This window comes from Manihot esculenta, chromosome 1 (genome assembly GCF_001659605.2).
Source record: "Manihot esculenta cultivar AM560-2 chromosome 1, M.esculenta_v8, whole genome shotgun sequence".
In the NCBI taxonomy this organism is placed as follows: Eukaryota; Viridiplantae; Streptophyta; class Magnoliopsida; order Malpighiales; family Euphorbiaceae; genus Manihot; species Manihot esculenta.
The window spans coordinates 34,090,810-34,110,894 of NC_035161.2; the positions used below are offsets into that span (position 1 = coordinate 34,090,810).

The 20,085-nt window shown below is 34.7% G+C and overlaps 3 protein-coding genes across 12 annotated transcripts; 1 reads left to right on the top strand and 2 right to left on the bottom strand.

The window, feature by feature from the left end:
* Nucleotides 1-1,927: 1,927 nt before the first annotated feature.
* LOC110629538 (protein GRIP) lies at nucleotides 1,928-13,515 on the top strand. 8 transcript variants are annotated; one of them, XM_043958862.1, is made up of 22 exons: nucleotides 1,929-2,150; nucleotides 2,510-3,068; nucleotides 3,444-3,559; nucleotides 4,327-4,496; nucleotides 5,265-5,358; nucleotides 5,771-5,857; nucleotides 5,963-6,043; nucleotides 6,292-6,417; nucleotides 7,005-7,113; nucleotides 7,202-7,281; nucleotides 8,028-8,156; nucleotides 8,245-8,345; nucleotides 10,371-10,504; nucleotides 10,630-10,727; nucleotides 10,822-10,941; nucleotides 11,034-11,076; nucleotides 11,210-11,268; nucleotides 11,945-12,016; nucleotides 12,103-12,150; nucleotides 12,469-12,574; nucleotides 12,708-12,766; nucleotides 13,110-13,515. In XM_043958862.1, the coding sequence occupies exons 2-22, from the start codon at nucleotides 2,597-2,599 to the stop codon at nucleotides 13,218-13,220; spliced, it is 2,415 nt and encodes an 804-aa protein (XP_043814797.1). In that variant the 5' UTR covers nucleotides 1,929-2,150; nucleotides 2,510-2,596; the 3' UTR covers nucleotides 13,221-13,515. The 8 variants fall into 8 exon arrangements, 7 of the variants coding, with proteins under 7 accessions (XP_043814814.1, XP_043814797.1, XP_021633403.1 ...); XM_021777711.2 differs by having other exon boundaries at nucleotides 2,548-3,068; XM_021776935.2 differs by having other exon boundaries at nucleotides 1,929-3,068.
* Nucleotides 13,516-14,695: 1,180 nt separating this feature from the next.
* Nucleotides 14,696-16,263, bottom strand: LOC110600099 (phosphoserine aminotransferase 2, chloroplastic). Its single transcript, XM_021737215.2, has one exon. It carries the CDS (start codon nucleotides 16,139-16,141, stop codon nucleotides 14,864-14,866), a length of 1,278 nt encoding a protein of 425 aa, XP_021592907.1. The 5' UTR covers nucleotides 16,142-16,263; the 3' UTR covers nucleotides 14,696-14,863.
* Nucleotides 16,264-16,646: 383 nt separating this feature from the next.
* LOC110622928 (G2/mitotic-specific cyclin-2) lies at nucleotides 16,647-19,633 on the bottom strand. 3 transcript variants are annotated; one of them, XR_006351635.1, is made up of 11 exons: nucleotides 19,357-19,633; nucleotides 19,122-19,254; nucleotides 18,941-18,997; nucleotides 18,629-18,674; nucleotides 18,374-18,523; nucleotides 18,150-18,275; nucleotides 17,923-18,012; nucleotides 17,622-17,843; nucleotides 17,430-17,528; nucleotides 17,139-17,338; nucleotides 16,647-17,042 (listed from the first exon to the last, which is right to left on the bottom strand). XR_006351635.1 is itself a non-coding variant. In XM_021767682.2 (11 exons), the coding sequence occupies exons 1-11, from the start codon at nucleotides 19,409-19,411 to the stop codon at nucleotides 16,898-16,900; spliced, it is 1,299 nt and encodes a 432-aa protein (XP_021623374.1). In that variant the 5' UTR covers nucleotides 19,412-19,631; the 3' UTR covers nucleotides 16,647-16,897. The 3 variants fall into 3 exon arrangements, 2 of the variants coding, with proteins under 2 accessions (XP_021623374.1, XP_021623366.1); XM_021767682.2 differs by having other exon boundaries at nucleotides 17,139-17,317; nucleotides 18,374-18,520; nucleotides 19,357-19,631; XM_021767674.2 differs by having other exon boundaries at nucleotides 17,139-17,317; nucleotides 19,357-19,631.
* Nucleotides 19,634-20,085: the final 452 nt, after the last annotated feature.

Consider the following 20,085-nt stretch of genomic DNA (forward strand, 5'->3'; position numbering starts at 1 on the left):
TTATAAAAATATTTTTTATTAATTAAATTTTTTAAAATATTTTAGATATTAAAAAATATAAAAATTATTTTTTTTAAAAAATATTTCATGTAAAATAAGCGAAATTTAAATATTTTTCAAATTTCTTAATTATAAAACAAAAAATTAAAACCATAAAAAACCTTTGTACATTTCAACCCATAAGTAACTCAGTAATCACGACAAGATTCTTTTGCCAATTATCAATCTCTGTGCATGAAATTCTCCAAGGATTTCAGTCTTCCATGCAAAAATGATTTGACAAGACAATTTAATGAATTTTACAATAGAACCGACATCTATGCTTTTGATTATTACTATTTTTATTATTATTTTTTTATTTTTTAAAAGTTATAAGTTAAATGGTATATCTATATTATATATAAAAGTGAAAAGAGGAAAAATAATGAATTTTTTTATAAAAGTAGAAAATAAAGAGAGTAATAGAATTTTTCATAATATTTTTAAGTTTTTAAATTATTTATAAATTAATTAATTTAATTATTTAAATTGTTGATAATTTTATTATTTAAAAATTAATTAGTAAAATAGATAATAATTATATTTTTTAAATTAATTTTAGTTAATTAAGAAAATTTTAAAAGATTAAATATATATATTAAATTATAAATTTATTATTTTAAATTAATTTTATAATATATTAAGATTATTTTTTTTCTTTTTAAAATCATTCTTTTTTTAATAATATTATTGTTTAATTAATAATCTATGATATATATAAAAGCGAGAAGGAAAAAAATAATGAAAATTTATAAAGTACTCTTATTTAGTTTAATAATCATTACTCATCAATTTTGATTGGTTAAAAATAATATAAAATTTTTATTATTTTAAAATTTTAATTTATTTAAAAATTGATTTTTATTTAAATTTAAATTATTATTCATATACTTAAATTTTAATTTTATTATATTTTTATATAAAATTATATAAAAAATAAATTATATAAAAATTAAAATTTCATTATTTACAAAATAAATCAGAAATATTAAAACGAGTATAAAAACATACAAAAGTTAGTATATATAAATAACTCCCATGATCAAACAGAAATTAGCCTTGGGCAAAGACTGGGTAAGATTCATGCCACCTCCAACAGCAACCCTCAAATTCTCCCCATTGCTGCAACTAGAGACCTTCAATAGCAGCCGACGCTGCTTTACTTCAGCACTTTACATTTGCCTGGGAATTTAGATCAACTTCAACAAATCGGTTATAAATCCAATATACAGGGAAGCCGAAGCATCATGCTCAATTTAAAATCCTTCCCAATACTATAAGCCATAGGCAATAGAGCTTAACAATAGCAGGAATTCTGTGAGTGCCGGAATAATTCGAGAACCAATGGCTTATTATCGCCCTGGAAAAGAGGGCAACTATTATCTCCCCACTGCTAGTTTCATTGCTGCAACAGCTTCTAGCAGAGAAGGCCTACATCTGCTTGGAAGCCATTCTATTGAATTAAAACACTGAAAATCCAATAAAATTCCCAATAGCAGTGGCTAATGAGACATTCGCAACTCTTTTTAATGGACTGAAAATTTTTAAGTCAGAGCTTGATGTTGAACTTTCTTTGGACCGACACCAGGTAAAATCTTTGGAAGAAGGAAGAGAAAATTTTACATAGACATTTTTTTAAAAAAATTATAGAGTTTTTTAAAAATCTAGCTTAAATTAATTTTGTGAAAAAAATAAAACTTGTATACTCTCAGTAATTTATGTAGATTTTATATCATCCAGGCTTGGAAGGTCATGTCTATTTTATTTTTTAACATATGGAAAGGTACAAAAAGATGATTTATTGAATTACTATAATACCCTTGCTAACTCCAACATTCCAAACTGAAGGGCTTCCAGAACATATCTAAATATGAAATAACAGAACCGTGCATGCGCACTTTTTCAGCAAACAAGAAGGGCAAGGGCGTGGGCGTGCGGAAACGGTAACGTTTTCTATTTGGCTCTTGCGCGCAAGGTTGGCAGCGTCAGATCCAATCGTCAATCATCATATATTTCCAGTGATGATCCCCGTTGAATTCCCTAATTCAGACTGAATCACAATTAGGGATTTAACGTTATTTTAGATCTCCTATTCAACGGTAACAACAAAGGTATAGTCATTGCGATTCCTCTTGAGATTGATGCATTGCTCTATCGCTTTGATGTATTGAGCGAGTTGGGATCTGCTCTGTTCTTTAGATGTTGAAGTTTTTTTTGGATATTATGAATTGTCATTTGGTTACGTATCAATTTCAATTCAAATTTTACGAAAATGGGAGTTGTGACTTCAGTTTGCGTAATTCGGCTGCGGAGATAATCAGTGTGAATCTGTTACGTAGTTAGTTAGCTTATGCTTTGGAGAAGTTCAGGAATCGCACGTCTTTGGATGTGATACGTCTCCTTTGTGAAGTTTCTACAAATTTATTTCTACTTTTACTTCTCTATTCTATTCCGGCTTTGATCCACGCAGTGAAGTACGCGAGTCCGGTTACAATTATTTTTTGTCAGGTAAGAGTTCAGAAGTTCAGAAGCAGTGTGATCCCCAAAGATTGCATCAATGTCAATGGAGGAAGGCAAGGTTGCTGAAATTTCTGATATTCACATGGAAGGTTCTTCTGTTAATCCTGAGAAACAGTTGTCTGACACCCGCCATGGAAGTAATGGGAATTTTGCCAAAGAAAATGGATTACATGATGACAATCCATTGACAGAGACTTCTCATGAGCAGCTTGTACAAATGGTTTTTGAGCTAAAGCTTCAAAATGAATTCCTGAAGTCTCAATTTGAGGGTTTGAAAAATCTCCAGTCAGCAGATGATGAATCTCGACAAAGGACAGAAGCAAGTGATAGAAAAACAGTGGCATCTGCTGTTGCAGAGGGACTCCACCAGAGAATCGAGTCTTTGAGTAGAGAACTTCATGAAGAAAAACAAACACGAAGGGCAGCAGAGGAGGCTTTGAAGCATCTTCGTGAGGCACACTCTGAAGCAGATGCAAAAGCTCAGGAGCTCTCAGCAAAACTTGCTGAAGGTCAGATTTTGTCTGTTTATTTGGAGGTTTTAACACTATGTTTCGAAGGCATCTTGTTTAATTATGATTCTTTATTGAACTCTAGTTTCTGATGTTGCTGGTATTTAAAATTTAAACTGTAAAAGTTATTGATAACATAAAGAAATTTTATAGATATCTATGGGTACAACTTGTAATTTTGGAGAGATGGATATTTATATGTGTAGGGAAGAGTTCTGTATCTGGTTTGCCTTATGAATCTTAAAGAAAAAGAAAAGAGAGTTATTGCATTTGCTACATGTTCTTTTTTTTTTGTGGTTTGAGGAATCACTGCACTATCTTTTTATCCATTATTATGTCAAAACTCTGAATACATAGCATGGTTTCTTTGGGTAGCTCAACAGAAGTTAGATCAAGAAATAAAAGAGCGTGAAGAGAAGTACTCTGAACTTGATTCCAAATTTCAAAGGCTTCATAAAAGAGCCAAGCAACGTATTCAAGAGGTTCAGAAGGTAAATTATGTCCCTAGTTAATCTTTTGTTGCACAATTTGTTTATGATATTCTTTTGGTGTGCTAAACTATTATTTATGGAAGGAAAAGAAAAGAACAATATACACTGTTATCTTTCGAAATCAAAATGGCGAGATATGGTTGAGTTGGCTTGAATGTTGAACTTCATCCGTCAGTTATCTGCTGCAATAAATTTTCCACGTGCGGATGTTAATAAGATTGTGACTAGTTCCATGTCCAGTTAAGAGCAGTTCTGAAATACTGATATTGAACTGGCTTGGCCTCTGGGTTTTGATTTTGCGGACAAAAACAAATGAAGAAAACTGAATGACAAAGGTTCCATCAATCCAATGGAAAATGCTTCTTTTAGAGTGTCTCTATTTCCTATGAAAGTATATCTTGTTTGTTTCTTGATCAGAAGGCCCATGGAAAAACTTCTATGGATATATTAATTTCACACTTAGGGATGGCCTTACCTCTCTCCCTCTCTTTTCATTTTTTTTTTTCCCTGGAAAATCTCTCAATGTAACTAAATAAAGCCAAATGGAGGTTGTGCCATCACAACTAACAATGAGGCTAAGGGATATATCTTTGTGGTTGAAAACTGATTCAAATTGCTGCCTTAGTGTAATAAGGGGAAGTGAGTTAACATTATTTTATTTTTAATTTTTTTGGAGGCTAATGGTTCCTTGTCTACTTAAATAAAATGATAGACACATATGCAGGTGTGCAGAAACTGAGTTTAAATATTGGAAATTATCATTTCAGGAAAAAGATGATCTTGAAGCTCGGTTTCGTGAGCTAAATGATACTGCTGAGCGAGCATCATCACTGCAGTCAACATTGCAACAAGAGCTAGAGCGCACAAGGCAACAGGCAAATGATGCATTGAGAGCAATGGATGCTGAGAGGCAACAACTACGGAGTGCAAACAATAAGTAAATATCCACTTTCTGCATATTTGATATAATCATTCATTTTCCTAGATCCCCTCCCTCCTTAGAAAAATTGTAAATTTAGAACCAACTTGTGGGCCTATTCATTGATTACAAGCTGGTGAATCTCAGCTTTAAGATAAATTTGGTGGAGAAAACTCTAATTATTTGTAATTTGATTTTGCATGATTGATCTGCATCTCCATTGAATTTTACATTAAGTCTTTCACAGGAGATCCTCACCCCACTCAGTCTTCCATGGTTACTTGCTAATGAAAAGCAGAGGAAAGGAGAATTGAACTTTCACTTTTTTTGGTCTATGTGCACAACAGTTGCAACCATGATTTTTCTTTTCTCCTTTCTCTAGATAGTTGGGATTGAGGCTTTGTTGCGGTAGTATTGATTTGATCTTGTCTGAGAACAATACAAAAATATTGGAAAGAGAAAGAGAGGGAGTACTAAAATTTTGTCCTTACACTTTTGTGCAAAATGGCAGTGTAATATATGTTCATTTGCAACCGTTCAAGGAAAAAAAATCTAAACAGAGTATGAACTACTGTGGTGACAACTATTGCTGGCAGTCACTTTATCGCCTGATAGAAATTAGCTATGCGTGATAAGCCAAACTTTTATAACTTGTCACATGCATTATATGCTCTTCACATCATTATATGGGCTGATAAAGGTACAAAGTTGAATAATTAAATGAAAGTTTTCATTTCTTGTATTTTGTATTTTGTTCCAAATAGTAACAAGGTCACTGATATCCAGACTCCGTGACAAAATTGAGGAGTTGCGCAGATCATTTCAACCCAAAGAGAATGCTCTTGAGGCATTACAACAGACACTTTCGGAGAAAGAACAGGTGCTGAATGATGTGCTTCTCTTTGAAGTTTGCTTTTTCATTGCTCTTTCTATCTCTTTTTCTCCCTATATGTTTGTCTGTAACTCTGTATGGGCCTTTTTATGCTTGTGGTAAACCGTTTGTTCTTACTTTTGTGTCTCTTACTGTTCATGAATGTACTTAATATCATACGTCCTTTTGACTTGAGTTTATAACCTCTCAAAGTCTTGAAATTTTAGATAATTTAATGTTATTTGGTCTATTGGTTTGGGATCATTTCTAGATGCATTTTTTGAATACAAAATTTCTGGAGCACATATTTCATTAAAGTTACAAGCAAATTGTTTTTTCCATTCTTCGAGAAACTTCAATAATACAGTCTACACCTTTTCCTGTTTTTCTTATCTTGTGTATTAACTTGCTTTACTGTTAGATGTTGGAAGACATGAGAAGATCACTACAATCTGCAGAAGAGAAAAGGCAAGCTTCTATAGCTGAGCTCTCTGCTAAACATCAGAAGGTAATCTGTTTTTTTAGGCATGCTCTTTTTCAAATATGAATATCAGTTTCCTTGCTTGTCTATTCTACAAGAGTTGAGTACCTGAAGTTTGTTTCTGTTCCCTAGAATATAGAGAACTTGGAAGGCCAACTTGCTGATGCTTTAGCTGATAGGGCTAAGGCTACTGAAACTATATCTTCACTGCAGGTGAGCCTCACATGGTTAACTCCAGTTCCAGGATTTGAAGCAAAATTTACATTCTTCTTTCTCTCTCTCTCTCTCTCTCTCTTTTTTGTTTTTTTTTTTTTTTTTCGTTTCAGCACATAATAACCATTTACAGATAACATCCTAAATTTAAGGTGCATAAGGGGCACTATTTTTAGCTACATGCTGTTTCATTCTTGAGAAAAATTTCATGGAGATGAGATCAACTCAGAAATGTGATCCTTTTGCAGGTGTTGATTGCAGAGAAAGAGTCTAGAATTGCAGAGATGGATGCTGCATCAAGTGGCGAAGCAGCTCGGCTTAGAGCTGCTTTGGAAAGTGTAAAAGGAGAGCTTGCTCAGCAAAAACAGGAGCATGTATGAGTTTAACATTTAGACAGCATAAATGAATAGCTTCATGGAGTAATAGGTTCCACAAAATGTTTTATGCTCAAGTAAATTTACTGAAGGGCTTTATGTAGTCTTGTCTTTGTGACTTACAGTGAGATCGTGAGCTTGCCCCGAGTTAGTTCTACTTCTTCCCATTATGTCTGTTATCGTCTTGTTCAGATGCATCTTTGAGATTATGCTTTCAAAATGACCAGCTTAAAACATCATTAGAGCTGGGCATCAGGGTGAGAATTGAGAACTGAGAACATTAGCCAGACGCCACTAATCTGAATTAGGCCACCACCTACTGCACCATGGAGATGCCTGAGGTCCAAATCCTTATAATAAAAACATTTATCTAGAAAAAATAAAATATTTATTGGAATAAAAATAGTTCTTTTGTTTTAAGAATATCATCCATTCTTTCTTCTCAAGTCATTTTATGCTTTTCCTTTTTGTTATTCCTTCTGACTATAATGGACAATTTGTTGCCATGTTTATTTTGTGCTTAGCTACCTAGTCTATCTATATATTTTAGGTTTTATTCTCAAGTGTGATCAGTAATGTGCTTTCAGGAGAAGGAAAAAGAGAGCTGGGAAGCTGCCTCCCAGGCACTCAAAATGAAACTTGAAATTGCTGAGGGTAACTGCATACGTTCTGAAATTGAGGCAGCTAAAATGAGAAGTATATGTCCACTCTTTATTTAATTTTCATTCTCCTTTATTATGCTGATTAATTTTGTATTTATGCATTCAATTCCAACGTTGGCCAGGTCAGCTCGAACAAGAAGTGTCTGTACAAAAACAAATGCTAAACAAGAAGGATGGTGAACTGGTGGCTGCCAAAGAGGAGGTATCACATTGTTTTTCCTTAATTCCATGTTGGTAAGAGAGGAAATTTCCAATGCCTGACTTAGCAGAGAGGGCGTGCTATCTTTAATTTTTTCCAAATATGAAAGAATGTCCTTTAAAAGCTATGTTAATTGATCTGGAGAAGAGCTCATGCTGAGACAAAATGGTCCTATTATCTTGAACCTACATATCCAAAAAAGAACTGAACTATCCACCATTTGAGCCAGAGACTTGGAATACAGTTTTCAAGTCTTTGTTGACAATGATGCTCTAAGCAGTAAACTAAACATTAATGAAGAACACTGTGAACTATTAGGAGCAGGGTTACCTTCAATGTAAGACTCAGTTTGTCATGGCTGAAGCCAGTTGTGATTAGCATAAAAAGTACAATTTTGGCATATTTCAAATTGAGATGGTAATTAGCTTATGCTGATTTTCATTTCGAAGAGTGCTTCTGCTGAATTGGAAGGTTGCATTAACAAACATTTTTTTGGAATACTGATAACCTACAGTTGCTTTTTGCAATTGATTTTGAAAAGTTCTTAGATAAGCGTTTTATTTACATCTCCTCATTTATTTGTCAGCAGCAAACCCAGTGGTTAATGACATTAGCCAGTCTGGAAACTCTCACATCAGTGGCAATTACATTACATTGCAATATCAATACTCTCTTAATAGGAAGTGGTATTGATCTAAATTTGTCTGATCCTGCTTTGCTATATTCCTCTTTCAATTTATATGTTGCAGATTAACCGCCTTGAAAGTGAATTTTCCTCATATAAAGTTCGTGCTCATGCTCTACTCCAGAAAAAGGATGCTGAGCTGGCTGCAGCTAGGGACTCCGAACAACTTAAAGCTTTGGAGGAAGCTATAAATGTACATGGCCATTTGGCCTTTAATTTATAGTAAGGATGAATTCATGTATAAAATTTTCTTTTCTGATGACACTTATTCTGTTATATAGGAAGCTGAAAGAGAACTGGCATTGGTATCTTCAGAAAGGGATAAGGTTGTCCAGGATCTTCAGGATGCATTGGCTAATCATGCCAAAGAACTAGCTGAAAGGTAATTCAATTGCTCAAAACTTTTATGATAGCTTATCTTTATTCCAACCCCTCTTTGCCAATGTCTCTCTCTCTATCCCCCCTCTGTGTATGTGTAAAATTGCAATAAATAAGACTCAGGTACAAAATCTTTGATGTGGACAAAGAAGTCCACCTTATTATGGTTATGAGCAGTTGGTTAGTGCTAGCAAGTCTCCACTTTGTATCTTGGGAGTGCTATTGCAGCCAACTGGTTTACAAACTTTGGTGCTTCTTTACTGCTGGAGATGCATGTTGTCAGTGCTCTGCCCTCTAGGCCTGCATAGGTGTTTGTCTGTGACTTAGACTTAGTAGGTGTTCCTTTTCCTTGCATGTGTATGATTTAGCTTATGGGGCTTTCTGTTATGATTATAAGGGCAATAGAAGTGTATAGAGAAATATGTTGTATAAATAGGAATAGTATTGTAACTGATGGGATTCAATTCAGAATTCAATAAAACTAACAATTACTCTCTCTTAATTCTCTTGCTCCCCTCTTCTCTCTCTTTCCCTTTTCTCTCCTTCCTCGATCTTCTCCTTCTATTTCCCTCCCTGCTTCTCTTCTTTCTGCCCCTTTCCTTTCTCTTCTTATGCAGACTTGGTGCTCTCATAACACTTTCGCCCTGTTAAAATTAAAAAGGATATAGGCGAACTTTTCTTGGCAAGGAAGTTGAGAAAAGTAGAAAACCAAGGAACCTATTTGTAGGTGGTTTTCTTTCCTCAGATTGTGTCCTTTGACAACATTTTTATTATGGATAATATGGAGAAGAGAGGCTTGTCCTTGGATAGTAGGTTTTATTTGTAAAAGTAGGAGTAAGTGGCAGCCTTTTGCTTGTTCTCTAAGTTGTGGATCCATGGGCTCTGATTTAAGTTTTTATTGGTGCATAGTGGTTGCTTTTGAGGATCATGAAATAATTCTTGAAGATTGGTATTATTGAGCAATTCCTAGTAATGGTAGAAAATGTAAATGTTTAGCACATGTCCTTCCAAACTTTGCTACAACTAACACCAATGTAAAAGGAGTTGGAAAGAAAAAGGACTTGCCATAATTACAAATTGGCTAATTGACTGCAAAAGATCTGACGTTTATGTTATTTTGCATTTTAATCCAAATGTTTATATTTTGGACGAATTGGCTCAATATTTTTATTTGAATGCATTTGAAAGTAATGTTGGTCAATTTTCAAAAATCAAAATGTGAGAATTTAGGTGGCAAGTCACGTGTAATATTTTATTATTTTTAAATATAAACTAATTTCACATATGAAAATAATATTAATTTATATTTAACTATAGTTAACTGACATTTAATTTTAAAAACAATAATAATTTAACTGTTAAAATGTAGTCTATAGCTGCAATAGTAGATGGATTTTGTTTTGCAACAATAATTATGAAAGTTTTACTCAATTATATTTATTATTCTTTGAGTATTTTGTATATGCTGCTATTTTGTATTAATAATATGTCTGCTTTAAAATATTCATAGTAATTATTGCAAAATAAAATCATAATTGTTGAAGGTATGGACTGCATATTTAACAATTATATTAGTTATCTTTAATTTTAATTTTAAAAATTAGTCAAAATTACACTCATATGTAAATATTGGGCCAATTCATTAAAATTTAAACGTATTGGATAAAATGCAAAATGACGCAAACATGGAGGTATTTTCAGCCAATTGGCCTTACAAATTTGATCAAAGAGTTGGATTTTTTTGGGTTTTTAACTACTTTCTTTTCTGCTTATACATGCTTTCTCTTTTTTATTTTGTCCCCTTTTTTTGTATGTAATTTTTGACACAATTTTAAATTGTACATTGATTCACATTCTCGTTTTACAATGCTGTGTTAGATGTTAATGTTTTAATAGTTTTTATTTCTCTTGTTGGCAATTATTATCTCATAGAATACTCTACTTCAACAGTGCTTTTACAAACAGATGTTCAAATTTTTTAGTAGTGCAAATCATCTATCTTAAGCTTTAAAATTTACTATGATTTCAGAGATGTGGCTCTCAACAGTTCCAAGCATCAGATCAAGAGCACAGAAATAAAACTTGATTCTGCAAATGCTCGCTACCAATTAGAGAAAGAAGCATGGGAAACAAACCTTAAAAATTTGGAAGAATCATGGCAATGTAATCTATCCCTGCTTAATTTAATAGCCATTTTTCTTATTATTTTCTTCCTTTTGTTCCTTTCCCCTGAAATTATATATGGATTGAGACTGGCATCAAGTTTAGAGTTGATGACCAATTTGCAGTGAGATTTGAGGCATTGAAGGCAGAAAAGGAAGCAACTTCTGGGCAAGATATACATAAAGAACTAGAAGTGCTCAAACTACAGTATAAAAAACTCAAGGTGCCTTCCCATTTTTTCTTGGAATTTCTTTTGGCTTGGATAAAAACAATTAATTCTACTTCTTTAATGATTTAATTGGATTCTTAACATGCAGGAAGAGCATGACTCATTCCGTGGCCTTGTTGATAGAATGATTGAGGATAAGGATAAAGAAATCTCTAAACTTCTTGATGACAATAAGAATCTTCGCTCCTCTCTTCAATCAAGGCCTCAAGTATGTTTTTCTTCTTTTTCCTAATTTGCTAAAGCTAAGCCAGGTACCTAAAATTTTCTGATGAAATTGTTTTGCATCATCATAATCCTTAGTCTACCTTGTCCCAGGAGGATCAAAATGAAAATAACATCACAGGTATGAGAGATGAACTTTACCTTTTACCAATATATTTCGTAAGCGAGAAGTAGAACCATTTTGGCATTCTTAAGTCCATTATTGGATGTTGATGAGTTTTTAACTTATCCTTTATTTGAACTGGTATTGCCAGCCTTGAAAATACAGGAGTCACCAAATTTAAGCACTTCTGCTGCAGAACAGCAAATTTTGGTAAAAACATTCTCTCTCCTCAGGATTATTGTATAATATAATCTTGCTGGTGGTATTATGTATCAGGATACCTAAAACTACCAAATAGTTAAAATTTACTGAGAACTACAAATCATGAGCTTGTTGCAATCATGCCTGAAGCACAAATTTTGTATAGTTGTAACACATGCTGGCCTGTCCAAATTCAGTGGTTTTTTTGTGCATTTTCCTCATAATTCCAGTCTAGCATATGGCAATATGCTTCCACACTTGAAATATTTTTCTAAAATGAAATCTGGTGCTTTTTTTTTGGGGACTTGTGTAGATTATCTGTTCTTGATGAAGATGGGTAAATCCTGGGGAACTCATTTCTCAAATGTTTTATCAGCACAGGAAAAGATGCATAATAGGAGCAAATATATGTATTTACTTTTCTGACATATTGAAAGTTGACAAGCATGTTTTTTTGTGGTTAAAAAAGTTGCAACAAATTAACTTGAAAAGCATTAGCGACAGCTTGCAGTGGTGGATTTGTTGATAATCCTACAATATTATTAAGTCATTTTAATAGTGTGTACACTAATGTTTAATGTTATGTGCTAGCAGTTTGTAAATGGTTTTCAGGCTATGGCTTGAACTAGGAAAGTTAAATAGGCATCACCATGCAGATTTGTGATAAACTTTGTTTAAATTTCAGCTTTTGGCCAGGCAACAAGCTCAGAGAGAGGAAGAGCTGGCACAATCACAGCGGCATATTCTAGCACTTCAAGTTTGTCATACCCATTTTTTAGATTTTTAATATACTGCTTTCAGTCTTTCATAGAGTACGTTTTTCTAATTATTTTTTTGTTTTAGGAGGAAATTGAGGAACTTGAACGGGAAAATCGTCTTCACAGCCAACAGGTATAAATGCTGGGATCCCTGGTGCTTTCTCTTATCCGTATTTTCTATAACTTAAGTTGATCCATTAGAGCCCTAAAATACTGCTGTCGAGAAATCCCTTTATGAAATCAGAATAGTTACAGTAATAATGTTGAGATAGATGAATATAGCCCTAGATAGAGCTTTAAATGACAAATGAATCCAGCTTGCAGTAACAGGGTCAGGGAATCAAACCATTTTGAATATCTGCTGGATTGGTTAGAAGGGAGTTTATTTATCTATTTTTGCAATTAGTTCTTTTTATGTGAAGATGTAAATAACTTATTGTGATGAATACAGGAAACCATGTTGAAGGCTGAGCTACGCAACATGGAAAGAACACAGAAAAGGGAGGGGGTAGATATGACATATCTGAAAAATGTGATATTGAAACTACTTGAAACAGGTATTCATATTGGCAATCAATTACAAAAGCAGATCATTTTTCCCCTTCCTTTCATTGATTGAAGTATTGAGGTACAAGGGATGTTTCTAATTCTAATATTTTTCATTTACCCTGTTGAATTTTCTCTGAAAAGGTGAAGTGGAAGCACTTTTGCCCGTCATTGCAATGCTTCTGCAATTCAGTCCTGAAGAGGTGAAATTCTTGTTGGAACCTAGTGTCTTGCTCTAAATGATCATCGGGATTGCATTTAGGAATTACCATGAACAGAATCAAAATTTTGCATTTTTTTGATATCTTTGAGCGTGCTCATGTATTGGGAATCATGCGTTGCACAAGACTCCAATGGCCATTTGATGACTGTTCCAAGTTCATTGCTCTTATTGAATGTGCCATTGGAGGTTCACAATCATAGTACAATAATTGGCTAATTTCGGTTCCAATGGACTGACTTCTAAACTTTTGTTGATTTCCAAGTACCTGGCACTAGAATTTACCTAACTTTACTGTCTTATTTATTCTTTTACTATGAATTCAGTTGCTGAAATGTCAACAAGCATACAGGACATCTACTGATGTTCCACCAGGTCCTGCTAGTGATACTTCTGGATCCACACTCTCGCTTTTCTCAAGATTCTCATTTTCATAACGCTAGAAAGGACACCCCAAAGGATTCTTTTGTTGCAGAACAGTCTGCAACTGATATCCAGCCATAGCTATGTTGGGTGTTTGCTAGCAGATTCAATGCAGAGGGAACATTATTGTATTTTATTCTTTTTGTCTCAAATTCTTTTCTTTGAAGCGACTGTTCAAATATTGTAAAGAAAAATCACATGAGAATGATATATAATAACCATGCAGAAGAACGTCTTGGCAGCTTTCATTTAGGCTTTTTGGACGAATTGCCTTGAAGGTTGCCCTTTTCTTATGCATTTATTTCCAAATATCCTTTTCCACTATAGGTGAAAAAGAAAAGGTTGTTTGATAAACTAATAATCATTAACGTTCATTCAGAAACAAAAGAAGTGCCTTACTTAACAAAGTTTTGTGATATTGTTTATAACTGAAGTTTTCTCGAGGCTTAAATCGTTCCTAGGCTGAGCCAAAGGGGAAAAAGAGCATAGCATTATTTTCATCTATATCACTTCAATATTAGCTAGCGCGATAATTCTTTTGCAATTAGTTAAACATTGGGCGTGGATTAACAGGCCCGTTTGAGTGTGGCCGTTACTTCAATCTGATACTGTTGAATTAGGACCACATGGTTACATGCAACTCTACCTTTTTAGATTCTAAAAAGGAAAGTACAGGTCACGTTACATTCAATGTATTGGTGTTTGGTGGACATGAACCGATAGATGAGAGTGATCCAATGGTTCAAACAATTTGCGCATGATGATGATAAACTTGAGAAGGTACCCTTTTGTGTGTGTTAAGCATTGGATTAATGGTCATCCATCGTTTTCAGAGTCAGCGGACTAGTCTACAACAAGTACTCGTGTTTTGGTCGGTGGCTATGTTTGGCTCCAGCCCCTCGGGTCCGTTTAATCAGTTGATCTATTTAGTTTGATTTTTAGTCGTCTACCTATTCATGGCGTAAATGAATTATTGTCAAAATTTGTATTGTTTTTAAATGATTTTTTTTTTAAATAAAAAAATAAATTTGTCTATTTTAACTCTCAAAATGAAAGGACTTAGCAAGAGTCTTCTTCGGGCAATGAGTCGATTTTTTCAAAAAAAAATCATTTCAATTGAATTTTTGTGAAATTTGCAAAAGGTGGATAAAAGAAAGTAATAATAATTCCAGTCTCACAATAGCAGTTTTTTATTTTTATGCATAAACGGTGAAAGATGCAAGTTTAATTATGTTTAATTATGTTTAATTAAAAATAGAAGCAATCAAAATTAAACTATTAGTGAAATACTCGTATTAATAAGGGTGCGGCTAACACGTGTGCCATTCTCAACATCACTCAAACTCAAAACACTCGCTGTGTGGTTAATCTCAATATCTCATCAACTGTTGTTTCTGTTTAGTGGGAAAACCAGCAAGAGTCCAAGTTATAGCTCAAAAAATGAAATTAAATCAAGTGTATCTGCAAATGAGTCAAGGATGCAATCAACTAAAGATACCAATTTTAATACTGCATTAAATCAAACCAAGAAGAAACAACAGAAATCCAAAACTTTAATGTATCACTAACAATATTATCATTCATAAGATCAAGAGGCCTTTGCACCCAAGCCACCAAAACTCAGAATGAGAATTGGATTCTCAAATCAATCACTTATTCAAGTATGCCTTGCCTGAAAATCTTTCATGAAAGCAACCAACTTTTCAACTCCAGCCAGCGGCATTGCATTGTAAATGCTAGCACGCATTCCTCCCACTGATCTATGCCCTTTGAGCTGAACCATCTGCTCCTTAGCAGCTTCTTTGATGAACTCAGCTTCCAAGTCAGACTTCTCCAGTGTAAATGGCACATTCATCAATGACCTCACAGATTTTTCAACTGGGCAACTATAGAACCCATTGCTCTCGTCAATGGCATGGTAAAGCAGTTCTGCTTTCTTCGTGTTCTTCTTTTCAACCTCTGATAATCCTCCCTGTGCCAGAAGATCCTCAAAGACCAAACCACACGTGTAAATGCCATAACAAGGAGGGGTGTTATAGAGTGAATTGTTATCTGCATGGATCTTGTAGTCCAGCATCACAGGAGTGATCTCTTGAGCATTTCCAATCAGATCTTTCTTGATTATCACGATTGTAACCCCTGATGGCCCTACATTCTTCTGGGCACCAGCGTAGATCAAACCAAACTTGGAAACGTCTACTGGCTTTGAACAGAAATTTGAAGACATGTCAGCCACCAAAATCCCATTTTTGGGAGTTGGGTAATCCTTGAATTCCACTCCATGAATGGTCTCGTTAGCGCAAATATGCAAATATTTAGCATATGGGCTTTGCTCTAAACCATCAAAAGATGGAATTTTTGTATAATTTTCAGATTTTCCGGACCAAATCACCTTGGGCTTGCAAAACTTTTGTGCCTCCTTGAAAGCCTTATCCCCCCACGACCCAGTGACCACGTAGTCAACCTGGTCATCGGGCTTGCACAGATTCAACGGGATCATGGCGAACTGCGTGGTTGCGCCGCCCTGGAGAAATAGTACGGCGAAATCTTCTGGGATGTTCAACAGAGCACGGAGATCAGCCTCGGCCTTCTGAATAATAGAGAGAAATTCTTTCCCTCTATGGCTCATCTCCATAACACTCATGCCAGATCCGCGCCAGTTGTAGAGCTCCGCCTGGGCTTTCTTGAGGACGTTGGCAGGTAAGATGGCAGGACCGGCGGCGAAATTGAAGACACGGCCTTCGGGATCTTGGGTTGCAGGGATTGAGGAGACTGGAGCTGTTGATGTGGCTGAACATCTGATAGAAATGGGCTTGTTTTGGGTGGCGAAATTAGCAAAGTTGGCGGCGGAGGAATCGGGTTTGAGGGGCAGGTTTTGGCGAATAGGATTTTGGAGAAGGAGAGAGTTTGGGGAGGAGGCGAGTTTTGATGCCATGGCTGTTAAGATTTTCAGAAGAAGAAGAAGAGAAACAGAGAGTTGCCTTTTAAGTAGAGGAAGAGCTTGTGTTCTGTAGCTCAGGTGCAAGAAGAACGGAATCTTCGGGAGGGATATAAATAAGGGAAATTGAATATATATTTGGGGTTGGTGGAGGCGGCCAAAATGCTGTCGTTTATTGCTAGTTGTTGAAATTAATTAATTAATTAATTAAAATTTTTTTTCAAAAAAAAAAAAAAAAGTAAAACCCATGTAAGCTACTGGCGGCGAGGTGGGTTGCTGAGAGCATCGGCTTGCTGATAAAGGAGAAAATTTATCATATCAAAATAACCTTAGTATATTTTAGAGCAGATTAATAATTTGTTTTTTTTTTAATGGTTCAAAAAATTTATTTATAAATTTATTGTTATTGTTATAATCACTGTAAGTAATTTGTTTATTGTTGCTTCTTGTTGGTTGCTGCCAGCAGTGAGAACGCCCATCAACAAGCCCAACAGTTTTAAAGTAGGGGAAAAGAAGCATATGATATGTGATAAAATTATTGTTTTCAATGGAACATCAAAAACAGGAAAATTACAGTGAAGATGTTATGTTCAAATGGAACGTAGCATCAACTATGGCTGTAAGGTATTAAACAGCCAATACATGAAAAATTCACAATATCAATTCCCAGTGAGTTGCAACAGAAGTTGCTGCTGATTATTGTGTAACCCCAAATCAAGTAATAGTCAGTAGTAGCTGTACACAATTTCCCAGCTATTCTTTATTCTCTAATAGAAAATGTGCTGCTTCACATTTTGAAGTATACCCAAACTTTGATGTATTGTATTTCCTGTGTACTCCACTGAGTTTCCCTGTCCCAGCTTTCTGGTGGAAACCAACCATTAGTCTTGAACATTCTCTGTGGGTATACACAATAAACTAATTCCATCAGTGCTTCTTCAAGAAACCTTGGTGTGTATTTAAAAAAAAAATGTCATTGGAGAGAGATACTCACAAAAGTTGATCTTCTGAATAGCTGCTGTGACACTCACAGGTCCTACTCCACTGCTTGAATCCATAGATTGTGCACTGAGCAGTATAGATTGCTGCAGCCGCCAGCAGAGATGGTGGGAACTTGAGCATTTCATACTCCACAATAGAAAGCTCAATCAAGAAAAAGGACAACAGCTCAATCTGTTTTCAGCACACAGATTACTACTTTTAAAAATATATATATATATATAACTTGCTCACTAAAGAGCTAAACAAATATATATATATATATATATATATACCGCTGACTCACCTTCTTATCACATTGAGCAGCCTTGAGGAACCTTTGCATGAAAACATATGGAGTTGGAACTGACATATTGAACTGTAATCTGTTGAGCATCAAATTTTCCTGCAGAAATGCGGAGGAACAAAATGTTTACTGGTTTTGCTTTAGCTTGTATTGTTTCAGAAACTAGCATCTAAACATGTAAAGAAAGATTACCATTTCTAGAATTTCTTTCCTGTTGTAAGCCTTATCTGATATAAGAATTAGATCTCCCACTACTGGAACAGAAACTTCCTCGTACTTGCATGCTAATAGCAGGGCAACCAATCCAACCAATTGAAGCTTCTTTCTTACCACTGTTTGCTGTGATAGAAACCTATCTATAAGATTAACTGTAAGAAATAATGTCTCGTTCATGAGTTCAAACTTGTCATGCACCTGCAGATTCAGACAAGATAGATTATTCAGAAAGAAGCTAATGTGTTAATAATATTTTTTGTGGGAAAGATTTCTTTACCTCAATAAGCCAGTCTATTAGTATAGCTCTCATCTTCTCATTGATGTCGAACTGTTGTTCCATGTAGTTTGGGGAGACACAGCTAAAACTCTGCACAGATTGAGCTGTATTTAGTCAACAACTTAGGTGGAAATTTTTGTTCCAAGCATATTGCTAAATTTTTGTAAAGTTAGCAATAACAATTCAAACATCAGCCACAGAAATGATTATATTCAAGTTCAGTTTACCTCCTTTTTTCTGTAGTAGGCATACATGTCTTCAACATAATCAACAACAGCAAGAGGATTCTTTGCATCACAGCCATCAATATCCAAGATGGGCTCTTCAATTATATCCTCCATTTCAACCTCCTCCTGACAGATTTCAGACAGTCAATTATGGGTTTTTTTTTTTCAAAAAAAAAAATAAAGATGTTTCCAAATGAGAAGGAGGGGGGGAGGATGGGATTTACCATCTCATCAAGGACTGCTTCTGTTTGTTCTAAAAACATTGGTTCTGCATGATCTGCAGGTGCCTTATTTTCTTCTTCAACATCTATGAATATACAGTCTCCAAACCCATTTGCGCTTGGAGCTGATGGTTTCTGCCTCTTTGTCTCCTGCTGAACAATTTGTTCTAAGAAATTAGCATTGCCCTACTTGGACAATAAAGAAGAAATTGCAGGTACTGATCCATCTTTTCTTTCTGAGAAAGGAACAGAGGGTACCTGTGGACAATGCTGATGTGTACTTGACAATTGTGCAGCAAACTTCCTAGAAACAGAACTATCAAAATCTGAACATAGCTTTTGATGAAAATTATTTAGAATTCTCCAATATTTGTTTGCTAAAATGAGGAAAACAATGACAAACTGTTATGCCTAAGGCTGTTCTAACAGCGGAAAAGTGAAAACTTAACCGAGACTCAATCATAATGCTCAGTTAAGATGCAGGCATCGTTTTCTGTCTCCACCACATTTTTCTTTCTTCCAAAACAAAAGAAAGGAAAAGTGAAAAACACAGAACACTATGGTTCTAACCTTGTAATCGGTCGATGCACAGGATCTAGCTGGTTTCTTTCAGAGACTCCAAGATTTCTGAGTTAAAAACAACAACAAAAAAATTATTTTTCACAAAAAATAAAAAGAAAAAAAAGAAGAACAAACTATCATTGTGAAACTTCTTAATCACTAACTAAATAATTATCATCAAGAACATTACTCTGACAGGCGTCTCTTGCTAACAACACAAGGATATGCTTGTGCCCCAATAAATTTCTGATTTAAAACATTTAGAACTCTTCTGTTGTGTCTAATCTCCTGTCCAAACTTTCTGTTACCCATCCGAAGCTCTCCTATATAATCCATTGAAAAAAAAAAAAAAAAGAACCCATGTCAGATCCTGAGGTTTAACAGCTTGAAATAAAACCAAGCTGCTCCTAAGTTCACTTTTCTACCTTGAAAAAGTGTGGGTTTGGCAATGTTAGGATTGTTCTCATCAGATACATTCATTTTCTCAACCCAAAATGAAAAAACCAAAAATCTGAAGGAACAATCACGCCCTCTTCCTCCTCCTCCTTGAAGAACCCAGTATCTTAAAGATCTGAACTTTGAGTAAAGTGCATTTAAGACAAGTGAATCTACAAAACCCAGACAGAGGAGAAATAAAAGTGCAAGTTAAACAACGGCATAGGGAAAACAGCCCTTTTTTCAAATCCAACGGCTACTGAAATGTGACCGTTAGATCATGGGATTAGCGAACACTTAACGTTTGTTGTCATAACAACGGTCATTCAGTGAGTTGGCATGTGACATGCCGCATCTGATTTCAAATTACTTTTGGGCTTTTTCATTGATTTCATTTTGCTTTTCGTTTAGCCCTTTTGGTTACCCGCTCCTCTGCGCTCTTCCCCACTTGGGCTTTTGTAGGGTCCGTTGACCTGTGCATCTATGTGGACCAATTAGAGCTTGCCACTTCAGCATTTGAAGACTTTCTCTTTTTTTTTTTTTGAATCTGTTTCTCTCTTCTTTTTGTTTGTTATGTTTGTCTTTATTATCATTATTATTTTCATATATTTTAGAGCCAATTCAATTTTACTTGGATTATTATTGTTATTATTATGTTTTCCATCAAAGGGATCCTTGAAAATGAAGCAGAAGCAAAATGCCTTGAGAAGCATAAGTAA